Here is a 24,181-nt window from a genome sequence, read left to right as displayed (position 1 = left end):
CTTAATAAAAGATTAATCAAATGAATATTAGACTGCAAAATTATAGGTGATAGGAAATGATAGGTAAAGAGTTTATCAGGAGTTTCCCAGTTTGCCTATAGGATGTCAGAGGGGATCCTAAAAAGGTAGGAGTAGTGAAAGCTACAGGTTCTGCTACTTTAAGTTGACATGCAAAGTATCAATAAAAGCTAGAATGGTCTCTCTAAGCCCAGGTGCCTCCAGCATGAATTTTTGAGACCCCTTCTCAGATACAGGCCACTAAGGTGTAGGCAGGTCAGATAATGATTCTAGAGGGGAAGGTGTTGGGATATGATATGATTATGTTCTCTGCGGACACAGTCAGCAATTAAAATTGCAATTTGGCCCAAAAATCATGCAAAAACTGCAGTTAAAACCTCCCAATTTAAAACCAAGGAGGGGGCGCCACCCACCAGAGCTAAGGAAGACTCAGAGGTAGGAAGGAACTTGAGCAAGGGACTAAGTTATAGGCTGCCAGTGTCAGGCCCTTGAGAGTAGACACTGCAGACCACTCCAGAATGGTTAGTGGATCGGAAGCTGGAGGGACTGGATATAGTGGGACTGTTCCTCGTGTTTGGGATCCGACATATTGAACCGCAAACAGGTGCAACTTAGCTCAAATACAAGGTAAAAACTTGGATACTCACTAATGTGTGCTGTGTGTGGTGGTGGGAAGGTGCAACCTCATGCTAAATGGCTGCACAAGGGCACTACTCCACCTAGTGATGCAGTCCCTCAGTGTTACAGTCCTTTTCATGGAAACTAATAAAAAAGGGTATAATAAATGGGGCACAGCTGTTCTTAAAACGCAGTAGCTGCCAATGCTTGGGCCACACAGCCTTCTTCCCAAAGTGAGACATCAGATTGAGGATCACAGCACAGGCTGTGCCACAGCTCAGCACCTGGAAAGTTTGTCATGACTAACACTGTATAAAAGATCTAGAAAGCACCACAACGCAAATCCCAGTGTCAAAAGGGAAGGTCCTGCAACTGTCCAGTCCAGCAGGATACAGCTATAGCCTCCAAAGCGAATGCTGAGGATAAGTTAGTCAATTTGGATAGCTGTAAAAAAACAAAACAAAAAAAAACCACCAGCTCAAGCAAACAAATCAAAACTTTTATCTTGGAAAAAAAAAAGGAAAAATGGCTAGTAAAATGGTAAACATTTTTTCAATAAAAGACTTCCATCTACATAGGACACTAGTAAAAAAAAAAGGCAAGCTGAAAGTAATCAGAATTATACCAGGCAGATCACTTTGTTTGCTTGTGTCCAACTCCAAATCTGTAGGCATTAAAACCCAAATGTTTCTGAATTCCATGTTCCTTAATGAACAAAGAATGCATGATTTACTGACAATGCCCTACTCTTCCATTGCTAATAAGTTCATGCAATAAGTTTCAAGATAAGGTAAAGCAAGTCAAGTGATGCCAGATGTTTTAAATTTATTTTTAAATGTAAAAAATAGACTGGATCATCCCATTTAAGCTTATTTGCTTTCATTCAGGGTTCAATTTTTAGATTATCAAGTGATTCCAATTGAAAAGCGGTAACAAACTAAGTGCCTCATGAAGAATTAAAGTCAGCTGTGTTGATGAGGACTCTAACCCCCCACCATACCGTAAAGTAAAGACCTAAATGGCCCTCGCACACTGGAAACGCTGTGCAGTTCCTTTGCGGTTCATGTGCAGTTCTGTGCAGTGCGATTTAAGCCCTATTCATTTTGAATGGCCTGAAATTGCACCGCACCAAAAATTTGTGCATGCACTACTTTTGGAAACACACGGCAACTACATTGCATGGTACTTTTGTACCATGCAATCAGGTGTGGGCAAACACACTGCATTTGCAACACACATTTGGGGTGTCATTAACTTTACACTGACAACCATAGCAAATTGCAAGCTCATTCATGAATGTGTGCTTCCTAATTTATGAAGCACCACAGGACTGTAAATTAGCCTAGAACTTGATAAAAAAAATTGCTACATTTTAGAATGTTAAAGCCATGTCACAATATCAAATTTGTAGCAGAGATTTGTTATTCAGGTGATTTGAAACTGGCAAACGTTTTGTTACTATAGCTGACTACAATACTTCTCTAGGCAGCTACAAATTGCTATAATAATTGTGAAAAAAACTGCTTCTAAATATAACCTTTTATGTACCTTTCTGTGTATGTGTGATGCCCTTGTTAACTGTAAAACTCACTCACACTCACTACTACCATACAAAAAAAAAAAAAAGTGGCGCTAGTTCTAGAACAGATAAAATATGAACTCGACAAAATCAAATATGTGCAAGTGCTTATAAAAATATACACCAGACTTCATGTACAAAACAACGTCCATATAGCCTCACGGCTTTAATCCCAGTGTCCTTCAAACAAATCAACAGACCGTAACTGTAATAAACTCAGAACACCTTCTTGTCCTCCACTTAAGTGAGAAAGTAAAAAGGAAAAACTTCTTCACCTCAGGTTTGTGTAGAATGCTCACTCACCAAATATGTATGACCTCTTTGTATGCCAGGACAATGTATCCCTTTCTCCAAGCAATCAGGTGCCCCAGATTGGATCCACTATTGTTTAGAAAGGTACGCTTCTTCCTTATCACATAGCCCAAAAACATACAAAGACCAAAAGATCTCCCATAGTGGACTATTTATTGAAAACAATTCACCATAAAAGATAATAAAATGCACTTATGTGTAGAAGTGCCTGTTTTCTGGTATCAAGATGACTAGCTCTGTGTATATTAATGGAAGCCGGCGTACGTTACAATTACCTGACATGGCAAACTGGATTTGACGTCACTGAAACAGGAGCCCTGGACCGGAAGTTCTGTCCCTATGCAATTCGGCGTCTTCAAGAAGCTACAAATTGCCATGGTCATCGGCAGCTACACTGGATAACATGAGTAGCTACTGGAGCTATCAATTCTAAAACTAGCTCCAAACGTTAAACGAAAGTCAAGCACTCTACACAATGCAGACCTTTCCATGACCGCAATACATTTTTTTCTTAGAAAACCATACCGTTGAGGGCAACTGTGTAGCTGCTACAAAATTGTGAACGTGACATGGATATTATTGAATGGATCTGCTGCGTTACAAAAATCGATAACATGGATGGTTGTATGTACAAGTTAATTCACAAAGATAACGCTCCAGAATGTACTTCTAGTCTCTGTCTAGCCTTAAATAGTAACTCCACCATTGTTGAGGAAAAAAAAACATTTCCCTCTGGGTGATCTATGTACATTGCAAGGATTTTAACAAACTTTATTGCAGATTCCTATTTTTTTTATTCTGAAGGAATAGCTGGTTGCTTGTCTGTCTGTGTCCATGTGCAAAATGAATGTGAATGGAGGCAATTGCATAATTATCACTCAGCTGCTGCATTTGCAGGGTTCTAATAAGGAAAGTGGCCAGGTCAGCATATCTATGGACCTGCTTTCCCTTAAGAAGTATAAAAAAAGTGGCAGGGATGCCGAAAAACTGATTTTTATCTTGGTGCAGACTTCTTAGAAAAATAAGTAAGCCAATCACACAAGGCAAAATAACATTTTACATGACTTGTGTTGCAATTGTATATGCTATAAATTTTTTTCTATTTGCTATTTTCTTTTCCACACAAAAGTAGAGTTACACTTTTAGGGCTTGTTTACACTGGCTTCAAACAGGGCTTTGGATAGGCTTTTTTTTAAGCTCTCTAAATGCCAGTCAAAGCACCTGCCACTAAAAAAAAAATGGTTCGCTTACAGTCCTGTTTACACCTTGCTTTTTCATTGCTTCAAAAATCGTTTTAGTGGTGCTTTATAGCCTCCATAGATATCTATGGAAAAGCTTGCTTGAAGCATCTGCAGCTATTGAGAGGCTTTAATTCTGCTCTAGCTTCACTTTGTTTTGGAGGTATCGCAGCTATGAGATATCAACAAATACACATGACATCTGCCGAGCTTCACTAAAGCTTCAAAAAAGCATCAAAGCATCATCAAAAACAAGTTTTTAGGAGGAGAGCAGAAAGAGCCATTTTAGGAGTTGGCTAGAAAATAACTCAAGACAAAAAAAAAAAAAAAAATTATATATATATATATATATATATATATATATATATATATATATATATATATATATATATATATATATATATATATATATATATATATATATATATATATATATATATATATATATATATATATATATATATATATATATATATATGAGACATAGGGGCTTGCAATAGTTAAATGTCAAATTAAATTGTTCAATTAAAAGTGATATCTTCTGAATCTAAAACACCATCAATAAGTGAAATCACATGTTAAAGTAACAAGTTTAGAAAGTAAGACTTTTTTTCAATGCAAACAAAATATGTGAATGGGGCATTATAGGGATTTCACAGATTAAACTTTTGTTTTTGTTTTTTAATAAAGGGTAAAGCTCAAAATAGCTAACTGAAAAGAACACACATGTATACAAATATGATGACCAGCAAACAGAAAAACTCAGATGATAGTAGTGTGTGTATGTGTGTGTGTGCATTGTAGAAGAACACGTAATGACAAATAAAGAAGCCCATTTTAAATGGCTGAAGCCTAAACCTGCCATACAAAGTAAGCCCTTTAAGCTGGCCATACATGGATCAAAATTTGGATAGTTCAGCAGGGACTGGCGAAATTGTGATCCATTTATAGTGAGAGAAAATAGTATTTGATCCACTGCTGATTTTGCAAGTTTGCCCACTGACAAAGAAATAATCAGTCGAAAAAATGTTAACAGTAAGAGACAGAACAACAAAAAATATCCAGAAAAACTGATAGATATATATATATATTATATATAAATTGATTTGCATTTTAATGAGTGAAATAAGTATTTGATCCCTTCGCAAAACATGACTTAGTACTTGGTGGCAAAACGTTTGTTAGCAATCACAGAGGTCAGACATTTTTTGTAGTTGGCCATCAGGTTTGCACACATCTCAGGAGGGATTTTGTCCCACTCCTCTTTGCAGATCCTCCGCAAGTCATTAAGGTTTGAGGCTGACATTTGGTATCGCAAACCTTCAGCTCCCTCCACATATTTCCTATGGGATTGAGGTCTGGAGACTGGCTAGACCATTCCAGAACCTTAACGTGCTTCTTCTTGAGCCAAGCCTTTGTTGCCTTGGCTGTGTGTTTTGGGTCATTGTCATGCTGGAATACTCATCTACGACCCATTTTCAATGCCCTGGCTGAAGGAAGGAGGTTCTCACATTTGATGGTACATGGCCCCGTCCATCTTGCATTTGATGCGGTGAGGTTGTCCTGTCCCCTTAGTAGAAAAACACCCCCAAAACATAAGGTTTCCACCTCCATGTTTGACGGTGGGGATGGTGTTCTTGGGATCATAGGCAGCATTCCTCCTTCTCCAAACATGGCAAGTGGAGTTGATGCCAAAGAGCACGATTTTGGTCTCATCTACAACACTTTTTACCCAGTTCTCCTCTGAATCATTCAGTTGTTCATTAGCAAACCTCAGGTGAGCCTGTACATGCACTTTCTTGAGCAAGGGGGACCATGCGGGTGCTGTAGGATTTTAGTCCTTCACGGTGTAGTGTGTTACCACTTGTTTTCTTGGTGACTATGGTCCCAGCTGCCTTTAGATCATTGGCAAGATTCTCCCGTGTAGTTCTGGGCTGATTCCTCCTATTTCTCATGATCACTGAAACTCCACGAGGTGAGATCTTGCATGGAGCCCCAGACCGAGGGAGATTGACAGTTATTTTGTTTTTCTTCCATTTGCGAATAATTGCACAAACTGTTGTCATCCTCTCATCAAGCTCCTTGGCTATTGTCTTGTAGCCCATTCCAGCCTTGTGCAGGTCTACAATCTTGTCCCTGACATCCTTTGACAGCTCTTTGGTCTTGGCCATAGTGGAGAGATTGAAATATGAATGATTGATTATATTAAGTGAACTCTCACAGGTATGCCCAAATACACACTAAAATAATTCAGTAGCGCTCAAAAATAAAAATAAACTTAAAAACAAGCGCATATGGATAATTCTGTCCATGTAAAAAAGAAAAAAGGAAAAAATCCATAAAAAGAAAAGTCCATTATTTTCAACATTAGAGGAGTCCATGAACTTGTATAATAATAGAGAACCCAGGTATCCCAGTGTAGATATAGAATTGGAGCACCTTCAAATCCACCACCAATATGTGCTCACACTCCCAATAGTGAGGCCACTCACCAGAAAATGTTGCCTTAACTTTTGTGGATCAGGCAGGCAACGCTCAATGTTATCACTCTGGTCAGCTGGATGGCTTATTGAAATCACATCCTCTTCATTCACCTTGTTCCGGTCAAGCAGATTGAGTGAATGAAAATTATATTCGTAGAATACAGTCACTTAATTCCCCTTGGAGGTACCGATAGAGAAGTTACGCCTGTAGGAGTGGGGGCTTCCGGTGCTTACAGCCCAGTATCAGTGAGCAAAAATGTGGCCTGTCTCTCCTGAGGTTTAAAGATGATTGCTTCTGTGGACAGGTGTCTTTTATACAGGTAACAAGCTGAGATTAGGAGAACTCCCTTTAACCGGTTGCCGACCGCCGCACGACTATATACTGCGGCGGTCAGCCCCGGCCAGGCAGAGTGACGTATCGGTACGTCACTCGCCTGTCACTGACTTGCGAGCCTATCGCGGGCGGGCGCGCGCCCGCCGAGGCGCGCGCCCGCCGCGGCTCGTTCACAGGCAAGTCAGTGCGTGTGACCGGCGGACTCGATGTCCGCCAGTCACACTGCGATCGCTCCTGTGAAGGGAGAAAGACAGAGCAGCTTGTGTAAACAAGCTGCCTGTCAGTTCTCCCTGTGTAAAAGTAAAGATCTGACCGTTCTACTATGTAGAACGGTTGATCTTTGCTTTTACACCAATAGGAATGTCCCTACACAGTAGAAAGCACGCCCCTAGGACACACTTAACCCCTCCCTGTCCAATAAAGTTAACCCCTTCCCTGCCAGTGTCATTTTTGCAGTAACAGTGCATATGTATAGCACTGATTACTGCAGTAATGTCACTGGTAACCCCAAAAGTGTCAAAAATGTCAGTCAAGGGTCCGATCTGTCCGCCGCAATGTCGCAGTACCGAAAAAAAAAAAAAAAAATCGCAGATCGCCGCCATTACGCGTTAAAAAAAAAAAACACCAAAAATGACAAAAATCTTTCTCTTTGTTAGTAAATGCGATAACTTTTGCGCAAACCAATCAAAATACGCTTTTTGCGATTTTTTTTACCAAACATAGGTAGCATAAAACAAATTGGCCGAAAAATGTTAAAAAATTTTGATTTTTACTTTTTTTTTTGGGGAATTTCATATAAAAAAATGTGAAAAATATTGTTATTTTTGCAAAATTTACGCTCTTTTTTTGTTTATAGCGCGTGATCAAAAAAATCGCACAGGTGATCAAATACCACCAAAAGAAAGCTCTGTTTGTGGGAAAAAAAGGACGTCAAATTCGTTTAGGTACAGCGTCGCACGACCGCGCAATTGTCCGTTAAAGTCACGCAGTAAAAAATCGCAAAAAGACCCCTGGTCCTTTAGCAGCCAAATCCTCCGGGGCTTAAGTGGTTAAGAGAGAGAGTGCTCCTTATCTTAGCTCTTTACCTGTATAGAAGAGACCTGGGAGCCAGAAATCTTGCTGATTGATAGGGGATCAAATATTTATTTCACTCAGTAAAATGCAAATCAATTTATAACTTTTTTAAAATGTGTTTTTCTGTATATTTTTGTTGTTATTCTGTCTGTCACTGTTAAAATATATGCAACAAATAATATCAGCGCAAGCAAGTAAAAGATACAAATATCAAAGCAGCTGACACCAAGGTAAAATATATAAAACCCCAATCATAAGACAATAGAAAAAAGTGCAGCGCTAAAATGGTTAAAAATAAAAAGTAATCAATGAATGTATAAGTCCTTAAAAAGGCACAATCAATAAATATAAATAGATAACACGGGGGGGAAAAAAGTCCAAGATAAGAATCCAAGTGAAAGTGCTCAGTGCTCCATATGTTAAGGTGCTCACAATCAGTGCAATCCTTCACCAGTAGTACTAGCCTCTCACCTGAAGGCTGTGAACAAACAGCCTCAATCAGCTCTCAGCACAGCAATAGCTCCCGACCGGGTCATCAACCATAAAGGATATCCCTTTGTCTCAGGTGCAAATCACAGTATTCCCCCGTAAAGAATAAAGGGCAGATCATAGTGTATTACGTTTAAACACATATGTTTATTGTAATAAAAGACAGCCTCTTACTTGGTTAGTAGTATTCAGTTTGTGTAAAAAAGAACAGTTCGTGTACAGCTGAATGCAGAGCCACGTTCTGCCGACAGGGACTGCGGGTGACGTCACACTCTCCTCCCCCTTCCGTTAAAATATAAATACCATTAAAATTATAGACTGATCATTTCTTTGTCAATGAGCAAACAAAATCAGCAGGGGATCAAATACTTTTTCCCCTTCACTGTATGGGCAGGCTGGTTGTAAAGAAATCAATCTACCGTTTAACTTCTGTACAAACACTCTGTTGTTTTTTTTCCCCTGTTCAATCAGTGCCGCCAAATCAGTGTATTCCAATGGTGGAAAAACCCCCCTGCTGTCAGAATACGATAGCTCAGCAGGAAGAAACCCCCCATCCCCACCGAGTGCATGGATGGGGGAAAATTTGGTAATCTTTTTCATTCAACTAGTTGAACAAAAATAAAATTGCTAATAATGGGCTGCCTTAGTAATTAGGGATGAAAAATTTGGCCTGCATGTATTCTTAACGACTTCCAAGGAAGATACTTTAAACCCTGACCAAGAAGATCCTTCCCCAATATTTCTCTAAATAATATCTGTAAAACTAAGTAAATTTATCATTTTGATTTCTTACCCTTGCTCTGTATTGGCTAAATGTGAAGCTTGAATGGCAGATCATAACATGTACTGCCAATGTCACAAATTTGCGACTATATGCTTCAGCTCTTTTTCCATCTTTATCAAGGAGAATAGTATGAAATTATGTATTCTCCAGCCAATGTTTGCTGCAGGAGAAATTAAGTTATCAGTTGAAGAGCCCACTTCCATGCCTGTCAATGTACTCATATCATTGCACATGCATGAAAAAAAGTTTAACCTGAAGTCTTGAAGGCCCAATTTACAGAGGAAGCTGAACAGCCAAGTACTAATTGAAATATTCAGCTCACCTCATGTTTTAACCCCTTTACAACAGCATCTCACAAATAAGTGGCAGCAGAGTGAGTGGGTCTTAACTATCTCCTGCATATATGCGTCGCTGGGTTTTTCTAGGGTTTGATCAATCAATCAGTGACCCCAGACTATGACTGAGCTGTCACTGACAGCTCACAAACAACTTCAAACAAACAATCTGGAGCCAGTAAGATGGGCTCCAGACTACCTCATAACCACACAGCCAATCACAGTAAACAAAATAATAGGAGCACCTCCTACCAGCCCACCAAAAGGGCCTGTTCCTGTTGTTCAGTACAGTGAAAGATGTCCTTGCACCTCACAAGATACGCAAAATCCAATACGCTGATTACCGGATTTAAACAAGCACACCTACATACACACATACAATATATCCCTTTCCGTTAACAATTCATTTTCTAAAATTCGGTATGCAATTCTCATTGTTAAAAACATGTAGTTTTGCAACAGAAAAAAAAAAAAAAAAAAACATTCTATGAAATGTAAACATTTGTAAATAAATCAATGTCCCATTTAGAATTTAAACCAGCTGTCTGCATAAGTGACATTTTTAAAAAGCCTTAAAAAAAAAAAGTTTAGAAGTTAAGATTGTATATCTCCACCCCTGATATAGGGATCTACCCTTTTAAGAACATGAAGACAAAAGAAAGGGCTCTTTCACACGGGCGTTCCTTTTTTTTTGCCCGATCAGGTCCTTTTTTTTTTTCTGTAACGGACACGGATGACACTTGTGTCATCCGGTCCGTATGTCCGTTTTTCATCCCATCCGTTTGCGGATGAAAAACTGACATAATGCATGTCTATGTAAATATGGATGTCAGCGGATGACACCACTGACATCCGTTTTTGCTTCCGTTCCGTTTTTGAAAGGAAGAAAAAATAGGGTTCTTCTCCGTTCAAAAAAACTGAACTGAACTGACAAAAAAACGGATGTCAGAGGATGATCATCCGATGACATCCGTATTTACATAGAGATACATTATGTCCGTTTTTCCTCCGCAAACGGATGGGATGAAAAACGGACATACGGAACGCCCGTGTGAAAGAGCCCAAAGGAAGATAACCATCACGTGCTGGCTTGTTTTGATATACTGTATTTGAACTGCAAAACGAGAAAAGGGTGTACGGAGATGAAACGCTTAGGGTATCGCACTGCATCAACCCAAAAGCTGCGTACATCAGTAAGGTAAAATCACAAGTTCAATGGCAAAAAGTTAAATGGGTAAAGTAGATGAAGATCAGTTAAGGATTTCTGAAAAAATTTGAGCCTTTTAAATAGGAGTGAAACAGTAAACTATGATACAAAACTGTTTTGAATTGAATAAACTGAATAAAAAAAATGTAATCACAGATTTAGAAGAAATTTGGGAGTACAAGCCTAAATTAATAATGATCGCCTTTAATGCTAACTTACTACAAATTCAAACAGCATTGGTAGCAACCTCAAATTGTACTTAATTATTTGAAGTAGAAATACAAGGTGCAAACAATGAGTTACCTTATTATCATTTTCACTTTTTTCACATTTATCACATTCTACTTCTAATGTGATGGTGGCTAATGTCTATTAGAAAATAGGACTATTCCTATATGTTCCTCTCGGAAAAGGGTTGAAAGCCACGTTCAAATGGAAGCAAATGGTTTGTTCCTTCATTTTATATTCATATTGCTACCTAATATAAAGAAACTAGTTTTGTGGCTACTCAATTGTCTTATCAATTTAACAAATTAAAAAAAAAGCCATTATTCCCTAAAAAGGTCTACTTTCTAATGTAGCTCGGTCAGGATTTCAACCACAGGTGGAATTTGGAAGACAAAAACATTTTTCAAGAAAACAGCAATACAACATAACACAGTGTTTCCTAGTCATACTTCATGAATTACTATTGAAATAATGTATGAAGCAAGTTCTGCAAACCTGGGAAATGATGAAAACATGCATATTTTCAGTGTCTATATAGCTCAAGCACACAACACTCAACTCTGCCGTACAATATGCAGAGTTTATATATTAACAAGGCTTGCTAGGCCGAAAGCATAGGCTTGAGGATACTTGTTCTTCACATCTACAGAACTAAATAACTGGCATTCCCACACCATCAATTTACCAGCAAAAACTAAAACACAACAGCTATACCCAGATGCAAAATAGTGATTCTGAAGATGGGGTGGGGGTAGACTTTGTTGCTGTACAAACATTAAAACGTAATTTCAGTTTCAAATGCATAATTTGTTAACTTCCAACAAGCAGAGTTACCAAAACAATCCAATGGATTATAATGGTGCCTTTAAACCACAATCACAAATTGAAGTACAACCAACCATGCAGGGAAATGACTAAAAAACACCAACAACAAAGCATTTTGATCCTCATTGAATTACTTGAATTCTTGGCGATTCATGATCCAATACACTTAATAAGTGGGTGCTGGGAATGACAGTCAACAGGTTGCTCCCAGAATATCCAATTAGTAGTACATAGACAAATATTAAACAAATAGATCTTTCGGGTGCCTAATCAAAAGCAAATTAAAAAACAAAATAATGGATATGGCACAGACGTTTAATTTAGCAATACTTTCAACAATTCACTTAGTACTGTTAATGCGGGTCATTATCCCAACAGTCATAAACATTTTCTTCTAAATTAGACCTCCTTACCTAAATTTAGGACCCTAGTTCGCTGCGGTGCTAAAAATAGAGAGGGTATTCCAGCCTATATTCCCTCTTTACTATCTTTAAAGCTGAGCTCTATGATGCCAAAAGACATTTCTTGCAGGTACGTTTATTATGATTTTTTTTTTTTTTTTTTAAGTATTGTAAGTACCTGAATTCAAAGGGTTAGTTCACTTTTACCATAAAACTGCCTTTGCAATAAGTAGTAAGGGGCACCTATAGATAAAAACAAACTGTGCAACTTTGACCAAAGTTGAATTATGCCCTTGCTACAAATGTAGGTCGTCATTGCATATCTTCTGAAGCCTGGCTGAAATACTCAGATATGGCATCTTCCTGTCCTGCCTTGTTGCTAGGATGTTGCCAAGACATTCCCAGCCATTACTGCTCACCATCACAGAAGCAAGTTCTCAAATCCCTACTCGTGTGGTCCACTATCTCCTCGGTTGTAACATCAAGAGGAGAGAGCGCATGCAAGGAGGTTTGAATCAGCTGGGAGTTTCTTCGCAACAAAGTAGGATAGGATGATGCCATCTCTGGTAGTCTTTCGACCAGGCTTCAGGAGATGTATAAACGGCCTATACCTATAGCAAGGTTTTAGCCGGGCTTCATAAGATACCTTAATGCAGTGGTCCTTACCTCCGGTCCTCAGGGCCAAGTAACAGGCCAGATTTTAAGTATTACCTTGGGGAGATGCAGACTAGAGTACTGCAATCACTGAGCAGCAAATTATATCACCTGGGATGTATTTCAGTTATCTTGCAAACCTGGCCTGTTAGTGTGCCCTGAGGACCAGGGTTGAGGACCACTGCCTTAATGGACTACACCTAAAGCCCAAAGTTACAGTTTGTTTTTATCAACAGGCAACACCTACCTGCATAGGCAGTTTTATGGTAAAGGTGAAATAACCCTTTACCTTTGCATCAGACCCCTTTTGCAGTCAACTTTACCATAGAGTTCACCAGTGGTGGTCAACTTTCTAGACATAAAGGGCCTCAAATATCCATAGGGAGGCGGCACAAAATATTCAATATATATAGTGCTATTATTGGGATTGTTAAAGACACACTGGATGATCAGAGACTGGTGCCATGCTACAAGTGTCGCTGAAGGCTGGAGATATACTGCAGGAAAATGTTAAAGAGTGGGGATTTGTTACAGGAGACTGCTAGAGATCACTGCCATCACAGCCCTCTACAAATTAATGCTCCCACTACTGGCTGCTGATAAACCCACCATAAATATCAAAAGGGATGGATAAGATAGGTTTGTCAGCACAAAAACTCTGTCCATGTGATCATGCAATAACAAAAATTCTTTGCAGTTTGAAACAAGCTTGTCATGTGCTGGCAACTGTGTCATACGCTGGAAGTTATTGCAGAAGTATTCAAGTTTTTTTGACCATATTTCTCTTCTGGGTCACAGTAGGATCCCGACCATATTGTTGGGATAAACCCAGATGCCTAGTCTGCAGCTACCTCAACCTTACAGCGTGTGGCTGAGAGCCAGAGCCAGGCACTCCCATCCCCTCCCCTGCTCGGAGCGCCAGTGAGCGCTGGAGGGGCAGAGCAGGTCGCGGTGACTGACAGACTGAGAACTGAGCAATCAGCAGTCATGTGGTCACTCAGTTCTCAGGCTAATGGGCCATACACACTATAAGATTTTCTGAAGACTTTTTCCTTTAAGGGCCATACACACTATCAGATTATCTGAAGACTTTTTCCTTCAAACTTACCAAAACCATATAATATGAGGCCAGATCTAAACACTTTAAATGTGTATGCAATCCGGCAGGCCCTTGCACTACATAGAAAAGGTAAATCTGAAGGAAAAAGTCTTCAGATAATCTGATAGTGTGTATGGCCCTTAAGACTTACAAAAGCCATATAATATATGAGGTCAAACCTAAACACTTTCAATTTGTATGCAATCTGGCAGGCCCTTGCACTACATTGAAAAGGTAAATCTGAAGGAATACTAACCACAAAAGTTGGATAGTGTGTATCCAGCTTTAGGGACAGCTGCAGCATCAGACAGGCGTGGTCTTCTTTTATAAGTCCCTACTTCTCCTTTTGGCAAGGTTCACACTGCTCTGATACGACTTTGATCTTACTTTCAGTGCGATCACGTAGTGCTACTTGGATGAAACTTTAATAAGGTTTGTATATTCTATGAGGCGAAATTTTCACTTTAATCACACCAAAGTAGTAGAGGAACTTTTTCCAAAATCACACCCTGCTGAGTCGCATTGATGAAGGCATTTTATCCTAATGCATAGAATGCAATACAATAAAACCTTGGATTTGCGAGCAGAATTTGTTCTGGAAACATGCTTGTAATCAAAGCACTCCTATTTCAAAGCAAATTTCCCCATAAAAAAAATAATGGAAACTCAGATGATTTCTTCCACAACCATTTATTCAGAAGTTTATAGTCCATAATAAAAGATTATAGCAATGTGATAGGTTGTGTAACCATAAAATGTCCATCCACAAAGGGTTTCGAAGAAAAATCCAGCAGGAGCTACTGAGTATAAAAGAGAAGAGAGGCGCTCTAAGTTACATTTAATGAAGATTCAACATTTAGCAACTCACATGGTTGATGATTAAGAGAGGCATCCGGGGTAAAGCTGTCAAAATAGACCATCCTCCGCACCGCTGGCTCGCACCGCTGTCAGTCTGCAGTCTTAACCGGGAAGACTACACTACAGTAGTGCGATCTGAAAGCGAGGCTTTAAGCGCTCATGGAGAGCAGCGTGGAAGGGATGACGTTGATGGCGGTACGGAGAATGGTCTATGTGGACAGCTTTTTCCCCCGGATTCCTGTATACTTAGATGTGCCTGTTTTAATCAACTATGTGAGTTGCTAAATGTTGTACCTTCAATAAATTTAACCACATTGCTACACTAAGGCTCCATTCACACCTGAGCGTATTGATTTCAGGTGGGTTTTTTGGGCTTTTTTCTGACGTTTTTTGGGCGTTTTTTTCAGGTGTTTGGAGGCAGGCATTGGCATCTAACAAAAACGCTTGTAATCTGCAAAAACAAAGCTTGTGTACTTTGAGCTTCAGGCGTTTTGCTTCAAGCGACAAAACGCTCATATGTAAACAGGGGCCATTGAAATTAATAGGATTTAGCTTGTTGGGCTTTTTGAGACTTTAGAGATGAGCGTTTTACAAGCTGAAAAACGCTCAGGTGTGAACAGGGCCTTAAGCTGGATACACACTATCAAACTTTTGTGGTTGGATTTCCTTCAGATTTACCTTTTCTATGTAGTGCAGGGGCCTGCCAGATTGCATACAAATTGAAAGTGTTTAGGTTTGACCTCATATTATATGGTTTTGGTAAATCTAAAGGAAAAAGTCTTCAGAAAATCTTATAGTGTGCATGGCCCATTAGTCTCTATTCACACCCGAGCGTATCGTTTTCAGGTGGTTTTTTGGGCTTTTTTCAGGTGTTCTTTGCAGGTGTTTGGAGGCAGGCATTGACATCTAGCAAAAACGCTTGTAATCTGCCAAAAAAGAAGCTCATGTACTTTTTGGAGCTTCAGGTGTTTTGCTTCAGACGACAAAACGCTCATATGTGAACAGGGGACATTGAAATGAATAGGATTTTGCTTGTTGGGCATTTTGAGACTTTATGAGCTGAAAGGCTTAGAGGCGTCTCTCTTCTCTTTTATACTCAGTTGTGACGTGACGCTATTTGTATATCAAGACATTGCTTGTTTATCAAGTCAAAACTTATATTAAAAAAAATGTGCTTGTTTTGTAAAAACGCTCTCAAACCAAGTTAGGCTGGCCATACATTATACAATTTTCTTGATCAATTTTCCTTTAGATTTACCAAAACCACATAATATGAGGTCATACCTAAATACTTTCAATTTGTATGCAATCAAGAAGGCCCTTGCACTACATAGACTAAAGCCCCGTACACACGTACCGATCGTCGTCATACAAACGTTCGTCTTTTCTCCCCGGGATGTCGATGTCTGTTGAAAAGTGCAAAGACAGCACAAGAATTTTGTCCGCCGACTTCCGCTGACTGCAGAAGTGATGTCATGTAATGGTTAACTTTCCCTGTGTTTTTTCTTTTCTGAGCATGCCCAGTCTTGCAAATCTGCGGTCTGTCGGCTGATTTCTGTACTGACAGGCGAACAATCGTCCGTTCTGGTGTCGGCATACAAAATTTTTTATGTTTGCAAGAAAGATTTTTGTCCGCAGAATGTGCGCAGACAGCTGTCGGAGGCACCATACTAACAAGCGTACAATCGGCAGATCTCTCGTCCGCCGACGTTTGTATGACGACGATCGGTACGTGTGTACGGGCCTTTACTGATCTACTGTGGACTGTTTTTGGTTGCACAATTATATATTTATTTATTTGCACTTGTATATATTTATGTGGATTGTTAGGTGATTGCAAAGTCACATATTTATCCAATCGCATTTGCACTTTTGGTATTTGCACCTTATTCCAATTTATTCACAAATGCACTTTATATTTATCACAATTTTGTGGTTCACCTTATGGCTCGTTTCCACTGAGCTTCCTGGTACGGTTCGGTATGCTATTTATGCCGTTTCCATTGTGAATGGTACCCTAATTCCGAACCGTACCACTTTTTTGGGACCCTTTCGTTGGGGTACCAAGCACATTAGTACCGTACCAACAGGGTGGAGCTACACTCTGCAGAACTTTGATTGGCTGACAGAATCGTCTATCACAGCTTTCCTGCTACACCACGCCTATCATGAAAGGGTACTATTGGCAGTGGAAACGCAAGGTGTACCGTTCCGAACCGAACCATACCACTCAGTGGAAACGAGGCATAAGTGTATTTTCGGTTGAGCGCAACTTTATATTTAGCAATATTTATTTATCTCCTTGCACTACATAGTTGAGGGACCATTCACACTAGCGCGACTTGTCAGGCAACTTGGTCGCCTGACAAGTCGCGCTCGCTCGCCATTGAATAGTACAGGACCCGTTCTAATAGGAGCGACACAAGTCGCTCTGACTTAGAAAAAGGGTCCTGTACTACTTTGGGGCGACCTGGAGGCAACTTGCATTGACTTCAATTATATGAAGTCCCTGCGAGTCGCGCCGAGGTCGCGGTGCACAGCTTCACAGGTCGCCCCAGCAAGTCGTGTCGCGCCAGTCTGAATGGGCGCTTAAGGTAAATCTAAAGGAAATTGAAGAAGACAATTGTATAGTGTATAGCCAGCCTTAAGCTGGATACACACTATACAACTTTTGTTGTTAGATTTAAGCCCCGTACACACGTACTGATCGTCGGCCGAACGATCGGCCGTCTTTTGTCCAGGGCTGTCTTGTCTGTTGAAAACTGCAAAAGACTGCACACGAATTTTGTCGGCCAACAACAGCCGACTGCAGAAGTGATGTCATGTGCTGGTTTACTTTCCTTGTCTTTTTTCTTTTCTGAGCATGCCCAGTCTTGCTAATCTGCTGTCTGTCGGCCGAAATCTGTACTGACTGGCGAACAATCGGCCGTTCTGGTGACGGCCAACAAATATTTTAAAGTCTGCACGGCCGAAAATGCGCCGTCGGAAGCATCATACTAACAAGCCTACAATCGGCCGGCGGCCGAATATTTACGGCCGACAATCGGTACGTGTGTACGGGGCTTTACCTTCAACTATGTAGTGCAAGGGCCAGGGTCTGGTTGCATACAAATTGAAAGTGTTTAGGTTTGACCTCATATTATATGTTTTTGGTAAATCTAAAGAAAATTGTATAGTGTGTACCTAGCTTGACTCTCAATTCAAGGTTTTACTGTATTAAAAAAAAACAACAACTTTACAACCCCTTTAAGCTGTTAGTGGAACAAAATCATGAGTTTCCATTAATTCATTTGTGGAAATTTGCTTCGGATTACAAGCATGTTTATGGGATGAATTATGCTCGCAATGCAAGCTTTTACTGTAGAAGAGAGCAGAGTGGCAGGAAGATGAGCTCATCAGTTAGCTTGCTTCTCCATTCACCACCCAATCAGCAGTCTGGGGGCAGGGACAAGACCTAGTTTCATGTCTTAACTGCCATAGAAAAAAGTGCAGTCTTCCCAGCTGACCATGCAAATCTCAGAAATTGGTAGAAATACAAATAGAGAAGTTTCATTTGTTTATGTTGCTACTTTCTTGTAGAATACATTCCCAAACACATTTTTAGATACTTTTGTTCTGGGAAGAGACATTTGGAAAGGAGTAGTAGTATGAGGTGATTAGTTTGCCAATAGTTGGGACCCCCCCTTTACCTATCCCCAATCACACGTGTCTGCCCTCTCTCCCTCCCTCCACACGCTACGTGCCTTGCTGCCTCAGCACATTCACAAAGATGACTTTTCCTCCCAATCTCGGCTCCAGCACCCATATGTTGGCGGAGGAGTTAGTAAAAAGTCTCTCCTCATCCTGCCTTTCCCCTCCACAGCACTTTTCTCCGAAGCCAAGTGAGTGTCAGGGCTGGCTGTGTTCTCTCTCTCTCCCCTCATCTTCCTCATCACGGCTGCAGAGGAGGAGGAGGAGGAAGGCCGGCCCAACACTTGGCTCTGCTCATGATTTCTGTCCAGCAAACTGCTTGCTGATGAGTGCTGAGCAGCATACGGGCTATTACAGAGTGCTGTAGACGAGGAAGAGGAGGAGGAAGATGAAGGTGCAGGAGGAAGGAGGGACAAGAGTACACAACTACCGGGAGGAGGGGGGGAGAGAGAGAAAAGGGGAAGAAGAGCTGCCTGGAAGGGTCACTTGTTTCCCCACCCTCCTCCCCCAACGCCCCTGGCGGGGTGTCCGTGCCCGGCCGGGTTACTGTACCTCATAGAGTTCTTCGGAAGCCATGCTGGAGGGGGCCGGGGGTCTGGGAGCCGTTGCCGGGCTGAGCAGACTACTTTTCTCTCAGTTGTGTGTGCCTGGCCTCCTGTGAAATGCCAGTGTGCTGCTGGTGTGTGTGCGCACAGGAGCTGCGCAGCCGCCTCTCTCTCTCACATACACACACACACACTCTCACTCGGGCACACTCACTGGGTACACCGAGCCCGTGCCGTGTATGTGTGTGTGAGGAGGGATGGCTGTGTATACACTCAGCGGCGGCGGCTCCCCGGCAATCCCCAGGATCCACAATCGAGCGCAGATCGGGAGGGGGGTGAGGGCGGGTGGAAAAGCGCGTTCCGAGCTCAGGGATCTTCTTCTTCAGTGTATCCTTCAGCACCAAGCACCGAACCGCCCACCTCCATTATTACACCCCTCCCTCTCTCCTTCCTCTCTCTCTCTCTCTCGCTTCTTCGGAGTCGCTAGGTCGCTCGTTTACTCCCCTCCTCCTACCCCCCTCCCATTGTCCCTCCAATTCCCCCCCTCTCTCTCAGCAACTGACACCGACCGCCCCCCCTTCCAACAACGCCGGGGTGCCTGCATGCTCGTTGGTTACTTAGCCAACCCCACTGGGCACATGGAAAGTTCCAGGACGTGACTCACACACATACAGGGAGACCAACCCCATCGCCAAACTTACCCCAAACACTCAGCTAGCACCAGGACAGCTCCTGGCTAGGTGATCAACCCACAAAGCCTCCTCTGGAGTCATCTCAACTTCAATAGTCCCATCTTATTATGTGAACAATGGCCTCAAATCACTCAACCCAACTGGTAGAGACTTTGATGGCCATGGCTTGGGTGGGGAGTAAAAACCCTCCCTTGTAGTGGGCTGCTCTCAAAAGGGGAAGGGGTCAAAGCTAGTCTAGGTCTAGGGCAGTGCTCTCCAAGCTGCAGTCCACGGGGCAGATACGGCCATTTGCTTGCCTTTAACCTGCCGCACTATTCCTCTCACCGATACGGGGCACTTTTACTCCCGCTGGCACCATTCCTTCCACTGATATTACTTCCACTGACACCAACAATGGGGCACCATTCCTCACACTGACACCAATGATGAAGCACCATTCCTTCCACTGATATAAGGTACTATTCCTTCCCTGACACCAACAACGGGGCACTATTCCTTCCACTGATATGGGGCACTATTACTTCCACTGACACCAACAATGGGGCACCATTCTTCCCACTGACACCAATGATGAAGCACCATTCCTTCCACTGATATAAGGTACTATTCCTTCCCTGACACCAACAACGGGGCACCATTCCTTCCACTGATATGATGCACTATTACTTCCACTGACACCAACAATGGGGCACCATTCCTCACACTGACACCAATGATGAAGCACCATTCCTTCCACTGATATAAGGCACTATTCCTTCCCTGACACCAACAACGGGGCACCATTCCTCATACTAAAACCAATGTTGAGGCACCATTTTTTCCACTGATACCAATAGTGGATACTATTACTCTCCAATGACACCAACAATAAGGGACCATTCCTTCCACTAATATGAGGCACTGTCCCTTTTATTGACACCAACAATTGGATATCATTCCTCCTACTGACACCAATGATGAGACACCATTTCTTCCACTGATACTGGTGGTGGGGTACTGTTACCTTCTACTGACAGCACCAACGGGGCACCATTTTTACCACTGACGCCAACAATGAAGCACCATTCCGTCTGCTGATATGAGACACTATTCCTTCCATTGACACCAACAATGGGGCACCTTTCCTCCCAATGACACCAACAATGAGGCACTATTCCTTCCACTGATACTGGTGGTGGGGTACTGTTACCTTCTACTGACAGCACCAATGGGGCACCATTTTTACCACTGACGCCAACAATGAGGCACCATTCCGTCTGCTGATATGAGATACTATTCCTTCCACTGACACCAACAATGGGGCACCTTTCCTCCCAATGACACCAACAATGAGGCACTATTCCTTCCACTGATACTGGTGGTGGGGTACTGTTACCTTCTACTGACAGCACCAACGGGGCACCATTTTTACCACTGACGCCAACAATGAGGCACCATTCCGTCTGCTGATATGAGACACTATTCCTTCCACTGACCAACGATGGGGCACCTTTCCTCCCAATGACACCAACAATGAGGCACTATTCCTTCCACTGACACCAACAATGGGGCACTATTCCTCCCAATGACACCAACAATGAGGCACCATTCCTTCCACTGACATCAATGGTGGGGCACTATTAGTTTCCACTGATAGCACCAGTGGGTCACCATTCCTCTCACTGATGCCAATAATGAGGTACTATTCCTTCCACTGACACCAACAACAGAGAACCATTCCTCCCACTGACACTAACAGAGGTACCATTCCTTCCACTGATATGAGACACCATTCCTCCCACTGACACCAACAATGGGGCACCATTCCTCCCAATAACACCAACAATGAGGCACCATTCCTTCCACTGACTTCAATGGTGAGGCACTATTCCTTCCACTGATATCACCTGTGGGGCACCATTCCTCCCACTGATACCAACAGTGAGGCACCATTCCTTCCACTGATATGAGGTACTATTCCTTCCACTGACACCAACAATGGAGCACCATTCCTCCCACTGACAACAATAATGAGGCACCATTCCTTCCACTGACATCAATGGTGGGGCACTATTCCTTCCACTGATAGCACCAGTAGGGCACCATTCCTCCCACTGACACCAACAATGGAGCACTATTTCTCCTCCTACTAACCACAGACATTATGTAATTATTTTACTTCCACTGAACATCAAGCCTGAGATATTTTCTACTCCCAATGATGCTAGAGCACAGTCCAACAACCCCCGAGGTCTGAAGGACAGTAAACTGGCTCTTTGTTAAGGCTGTTTGGAGACCCCTGGTTTAGGGGATGGAAAACCATTCCCTGGCAAACCTCCATGTTGGTCGATTCTCCCCTTATGCTATAGACTCTGCATTGTAGTTGGTGGCATCAGAGGGCATCTGATCACCCAAGAGCAAAGGAAACATGGCTGTATGGACTGGCGTAATGGTGGCCAATAAGACGTGCAATAAAACTTGATTGTACAGGGTCCATTTCTCACTCCATATGGGATATGTTTATTTACATGTAAGTTGATCATAAGTAATCATAAGGGCTCTTAAAACCGTCATCTACTAACCCATAACAATCAATTTTTTTCTACCACAACTGATCGGAATGGGTTTATTAAAACAATGATCTGTTGCTTATCGCTCAGGCATTCCATTTTTAAAGCAGTTGATAAGGTTAAATAAAGATACTAGTCCATCTGGTTCAACCTTTGTAGGTGTGTGTTTATGTCACTAACATTTCCCATATCCCTGTATATTGCATTCACTAAGATGGCCATAAAGGTTTTTTGAAATTATTAACACCAACAACTGTAGAAGAGAGTTCCGCATCCTTACTACTCTAACAGCAAAGAACCCCTTACTCCATTTAAGATTAAACCCCTTCTCATCCAACTTCATTAAGTGTCCACGTGTCTTCTTAAGAGACCTGAGACTTTATAGTTTCTCCCTATCTTAAACTCACTATTTAGATATTTGTATATTACAATCATATCCCCTCTTAAACATCTCTTCTTCAGGGAGAATACATTTAATGTTTGTAGTCCTTCCTCATAACTGAGGTCCCCCAGCTCCCTTATTAGCTTTGTTGCCCTTTTCCAGTTCCAGCACATGCTTCCTGAGGACTGGTGACAAGATTTTTGTCTCGTTCTTTGATGTCCAATTTGATTGTTTCGTTGAATCGGACATTGATGATCGTTCAGTTTTATTGAAGCATGTATGGCCACCATTAGAGTAGGAAGGAAGACTAAGTAAGTAAGTAAAAGTGGTTTTACTGGTCCCCCTAGACATCAACAAGCATTTAACCCTTGCAGTGTGGAGGGCACGCTCCCTTCAAGGAAGGCTTTTTCATTTTCCCAGAGTTCAGCTTTGAATGTGTTCATTTGGCCTTAATAAGAACATTTGTACACCATGACACTGAAGATCAATTCACTACTTTAGTAATTTTATCCCCCATTCACACCTAAGTGATTTAAAGCACGTTTCCAGAAGTGCTTCCACAACCAACATTAGATTTCCATCCTATTGTGCCCACTTACATCTAAGCAATGTGCTCTTGCTCATCAAAAATAAAGAAGCCTCTTTGAGATATGATCGTGCACTTATGGCCCCAATAAACTTCAATCGGAGTGCCTGAAAAATGTGTGATTTTTGCGCCTAACAACTATTTCCTCCTCCTAATAAGTAACGTTCTAGTGACTACAACAAAAACACTCAAGCAATAAAAAAATGCATACAAAAAGTAAAAATGACGTAAACATGCTTATGTTCAAGAGGGAATCAGGACTTGGCGATTTCACAACTATAGTAAAAAAATAAGTGCCTTATTTTTAGAACTCCTGTACACAATGTTTTTTTTTTTTTCAGTTGTGGTTGTTTGTAAAGACATTAATAACTAAGAAATCAAAATCCAACCAATTGCAGTAAAGAGTTCACCTATTTTGTTTTCCTGTATTCTCCTCCATTACTATAAATGATAAGACTGTAGGAGTCCTATAGATTCCTGTACAACAGACTGGTCACCCCTATCTTCTATCTGTTCCTGGATCAGCTAGTCTCCTTAACACCCACTTGTAAACAGACCTGGAACAAGGTATTGTAAAAATATGTAAGTAAGGTTGCTGTAGACTGAGAAAGGGTGGATTGTGACCAGTGATAATTAAGTCTCAAAGTAAGCTTAAACTACTTGCCCTCCGGAAAGTTTTACCCCCTTCAGGACCACTCAATTTTTTGCTTTTCATTACTCTACATTGTATGCAAAGATTATTTTTTATAATTTATTTCACACAGATAGGGCTTTCTTTTGATAACATTTGCTTACCACTGGGTTTTTTGATTTTTAATTATATGAACGAAAAAAGATTGAAAATTTTGAAAAAAAAAAACAATATTTTTTGCTTTCTGCTATAAAAACATATCCCATAAAAATTTCAAAAATCAGATTTCATCATGAATTTAGGCCAAATGTATTCTGCTGTATGACTTTGGTAAAAAAAAAAAAAAAAAAAAAAAATCTCAATAAGTGTATATTACTTGGTTTGCATAAAAGTTAGAGCGTCTACAAACTATGGTATATATACAGATTTTTTTTTTTTTAAACTAGTAATGTCGGTGATCAGCAACTTATAGTGGGACTGTGATAGTGTGATGGGCAATCTGACACTTAATATGAAATGTTAACCAACAAACTGTGTTGTGCTACTATATCTAAATTATTCATAAATACC

General features: G+C 41.2%; 1 protein-coding gene across 1 annotated transcript in view; it reads right to left on the bottom strand.

Annotated features, from left to right (window-relative positions):
* The window catches only part of CDYL (chromodomain Y like), a 104,061-nt gene extending 84,859 nt beyond the window's left edge, over positions 1-19,202 (bottom strand). The window contains exon 1 of the mRNA XM_082259385.1: positions 18,779-19,202. Within this exon, the coding sequence (XP_082115511.1) occupies positions 18,779-18,802 (24 nt within the window). The 5' untranslated portion in view covers positions 18,803-19,202. The remainder of the gene's footprint in view (positions 1-18,778) is intronic.
* Between the last annotated feature and the right edge of the window lie 4,979 nt (positions 19,203-24,181).

This window comes from Pelophylax lessonae (assembly GCF_965119305.1).
Source record: "Pelophylax lessonae genome assembly, chromosome: 5".
In the NCBI taxonomy this organism is placed as follows: Eukaryota; Metazoa; Chordata; class Amphibia; order Anura; family Ranidae; genus Pelophylax; species Pelophylax lessonae.
Note: the sequence above shows the minus strand (reverse complement) of the source record. Positions and strands in the feature narration are given on the sequence as shown.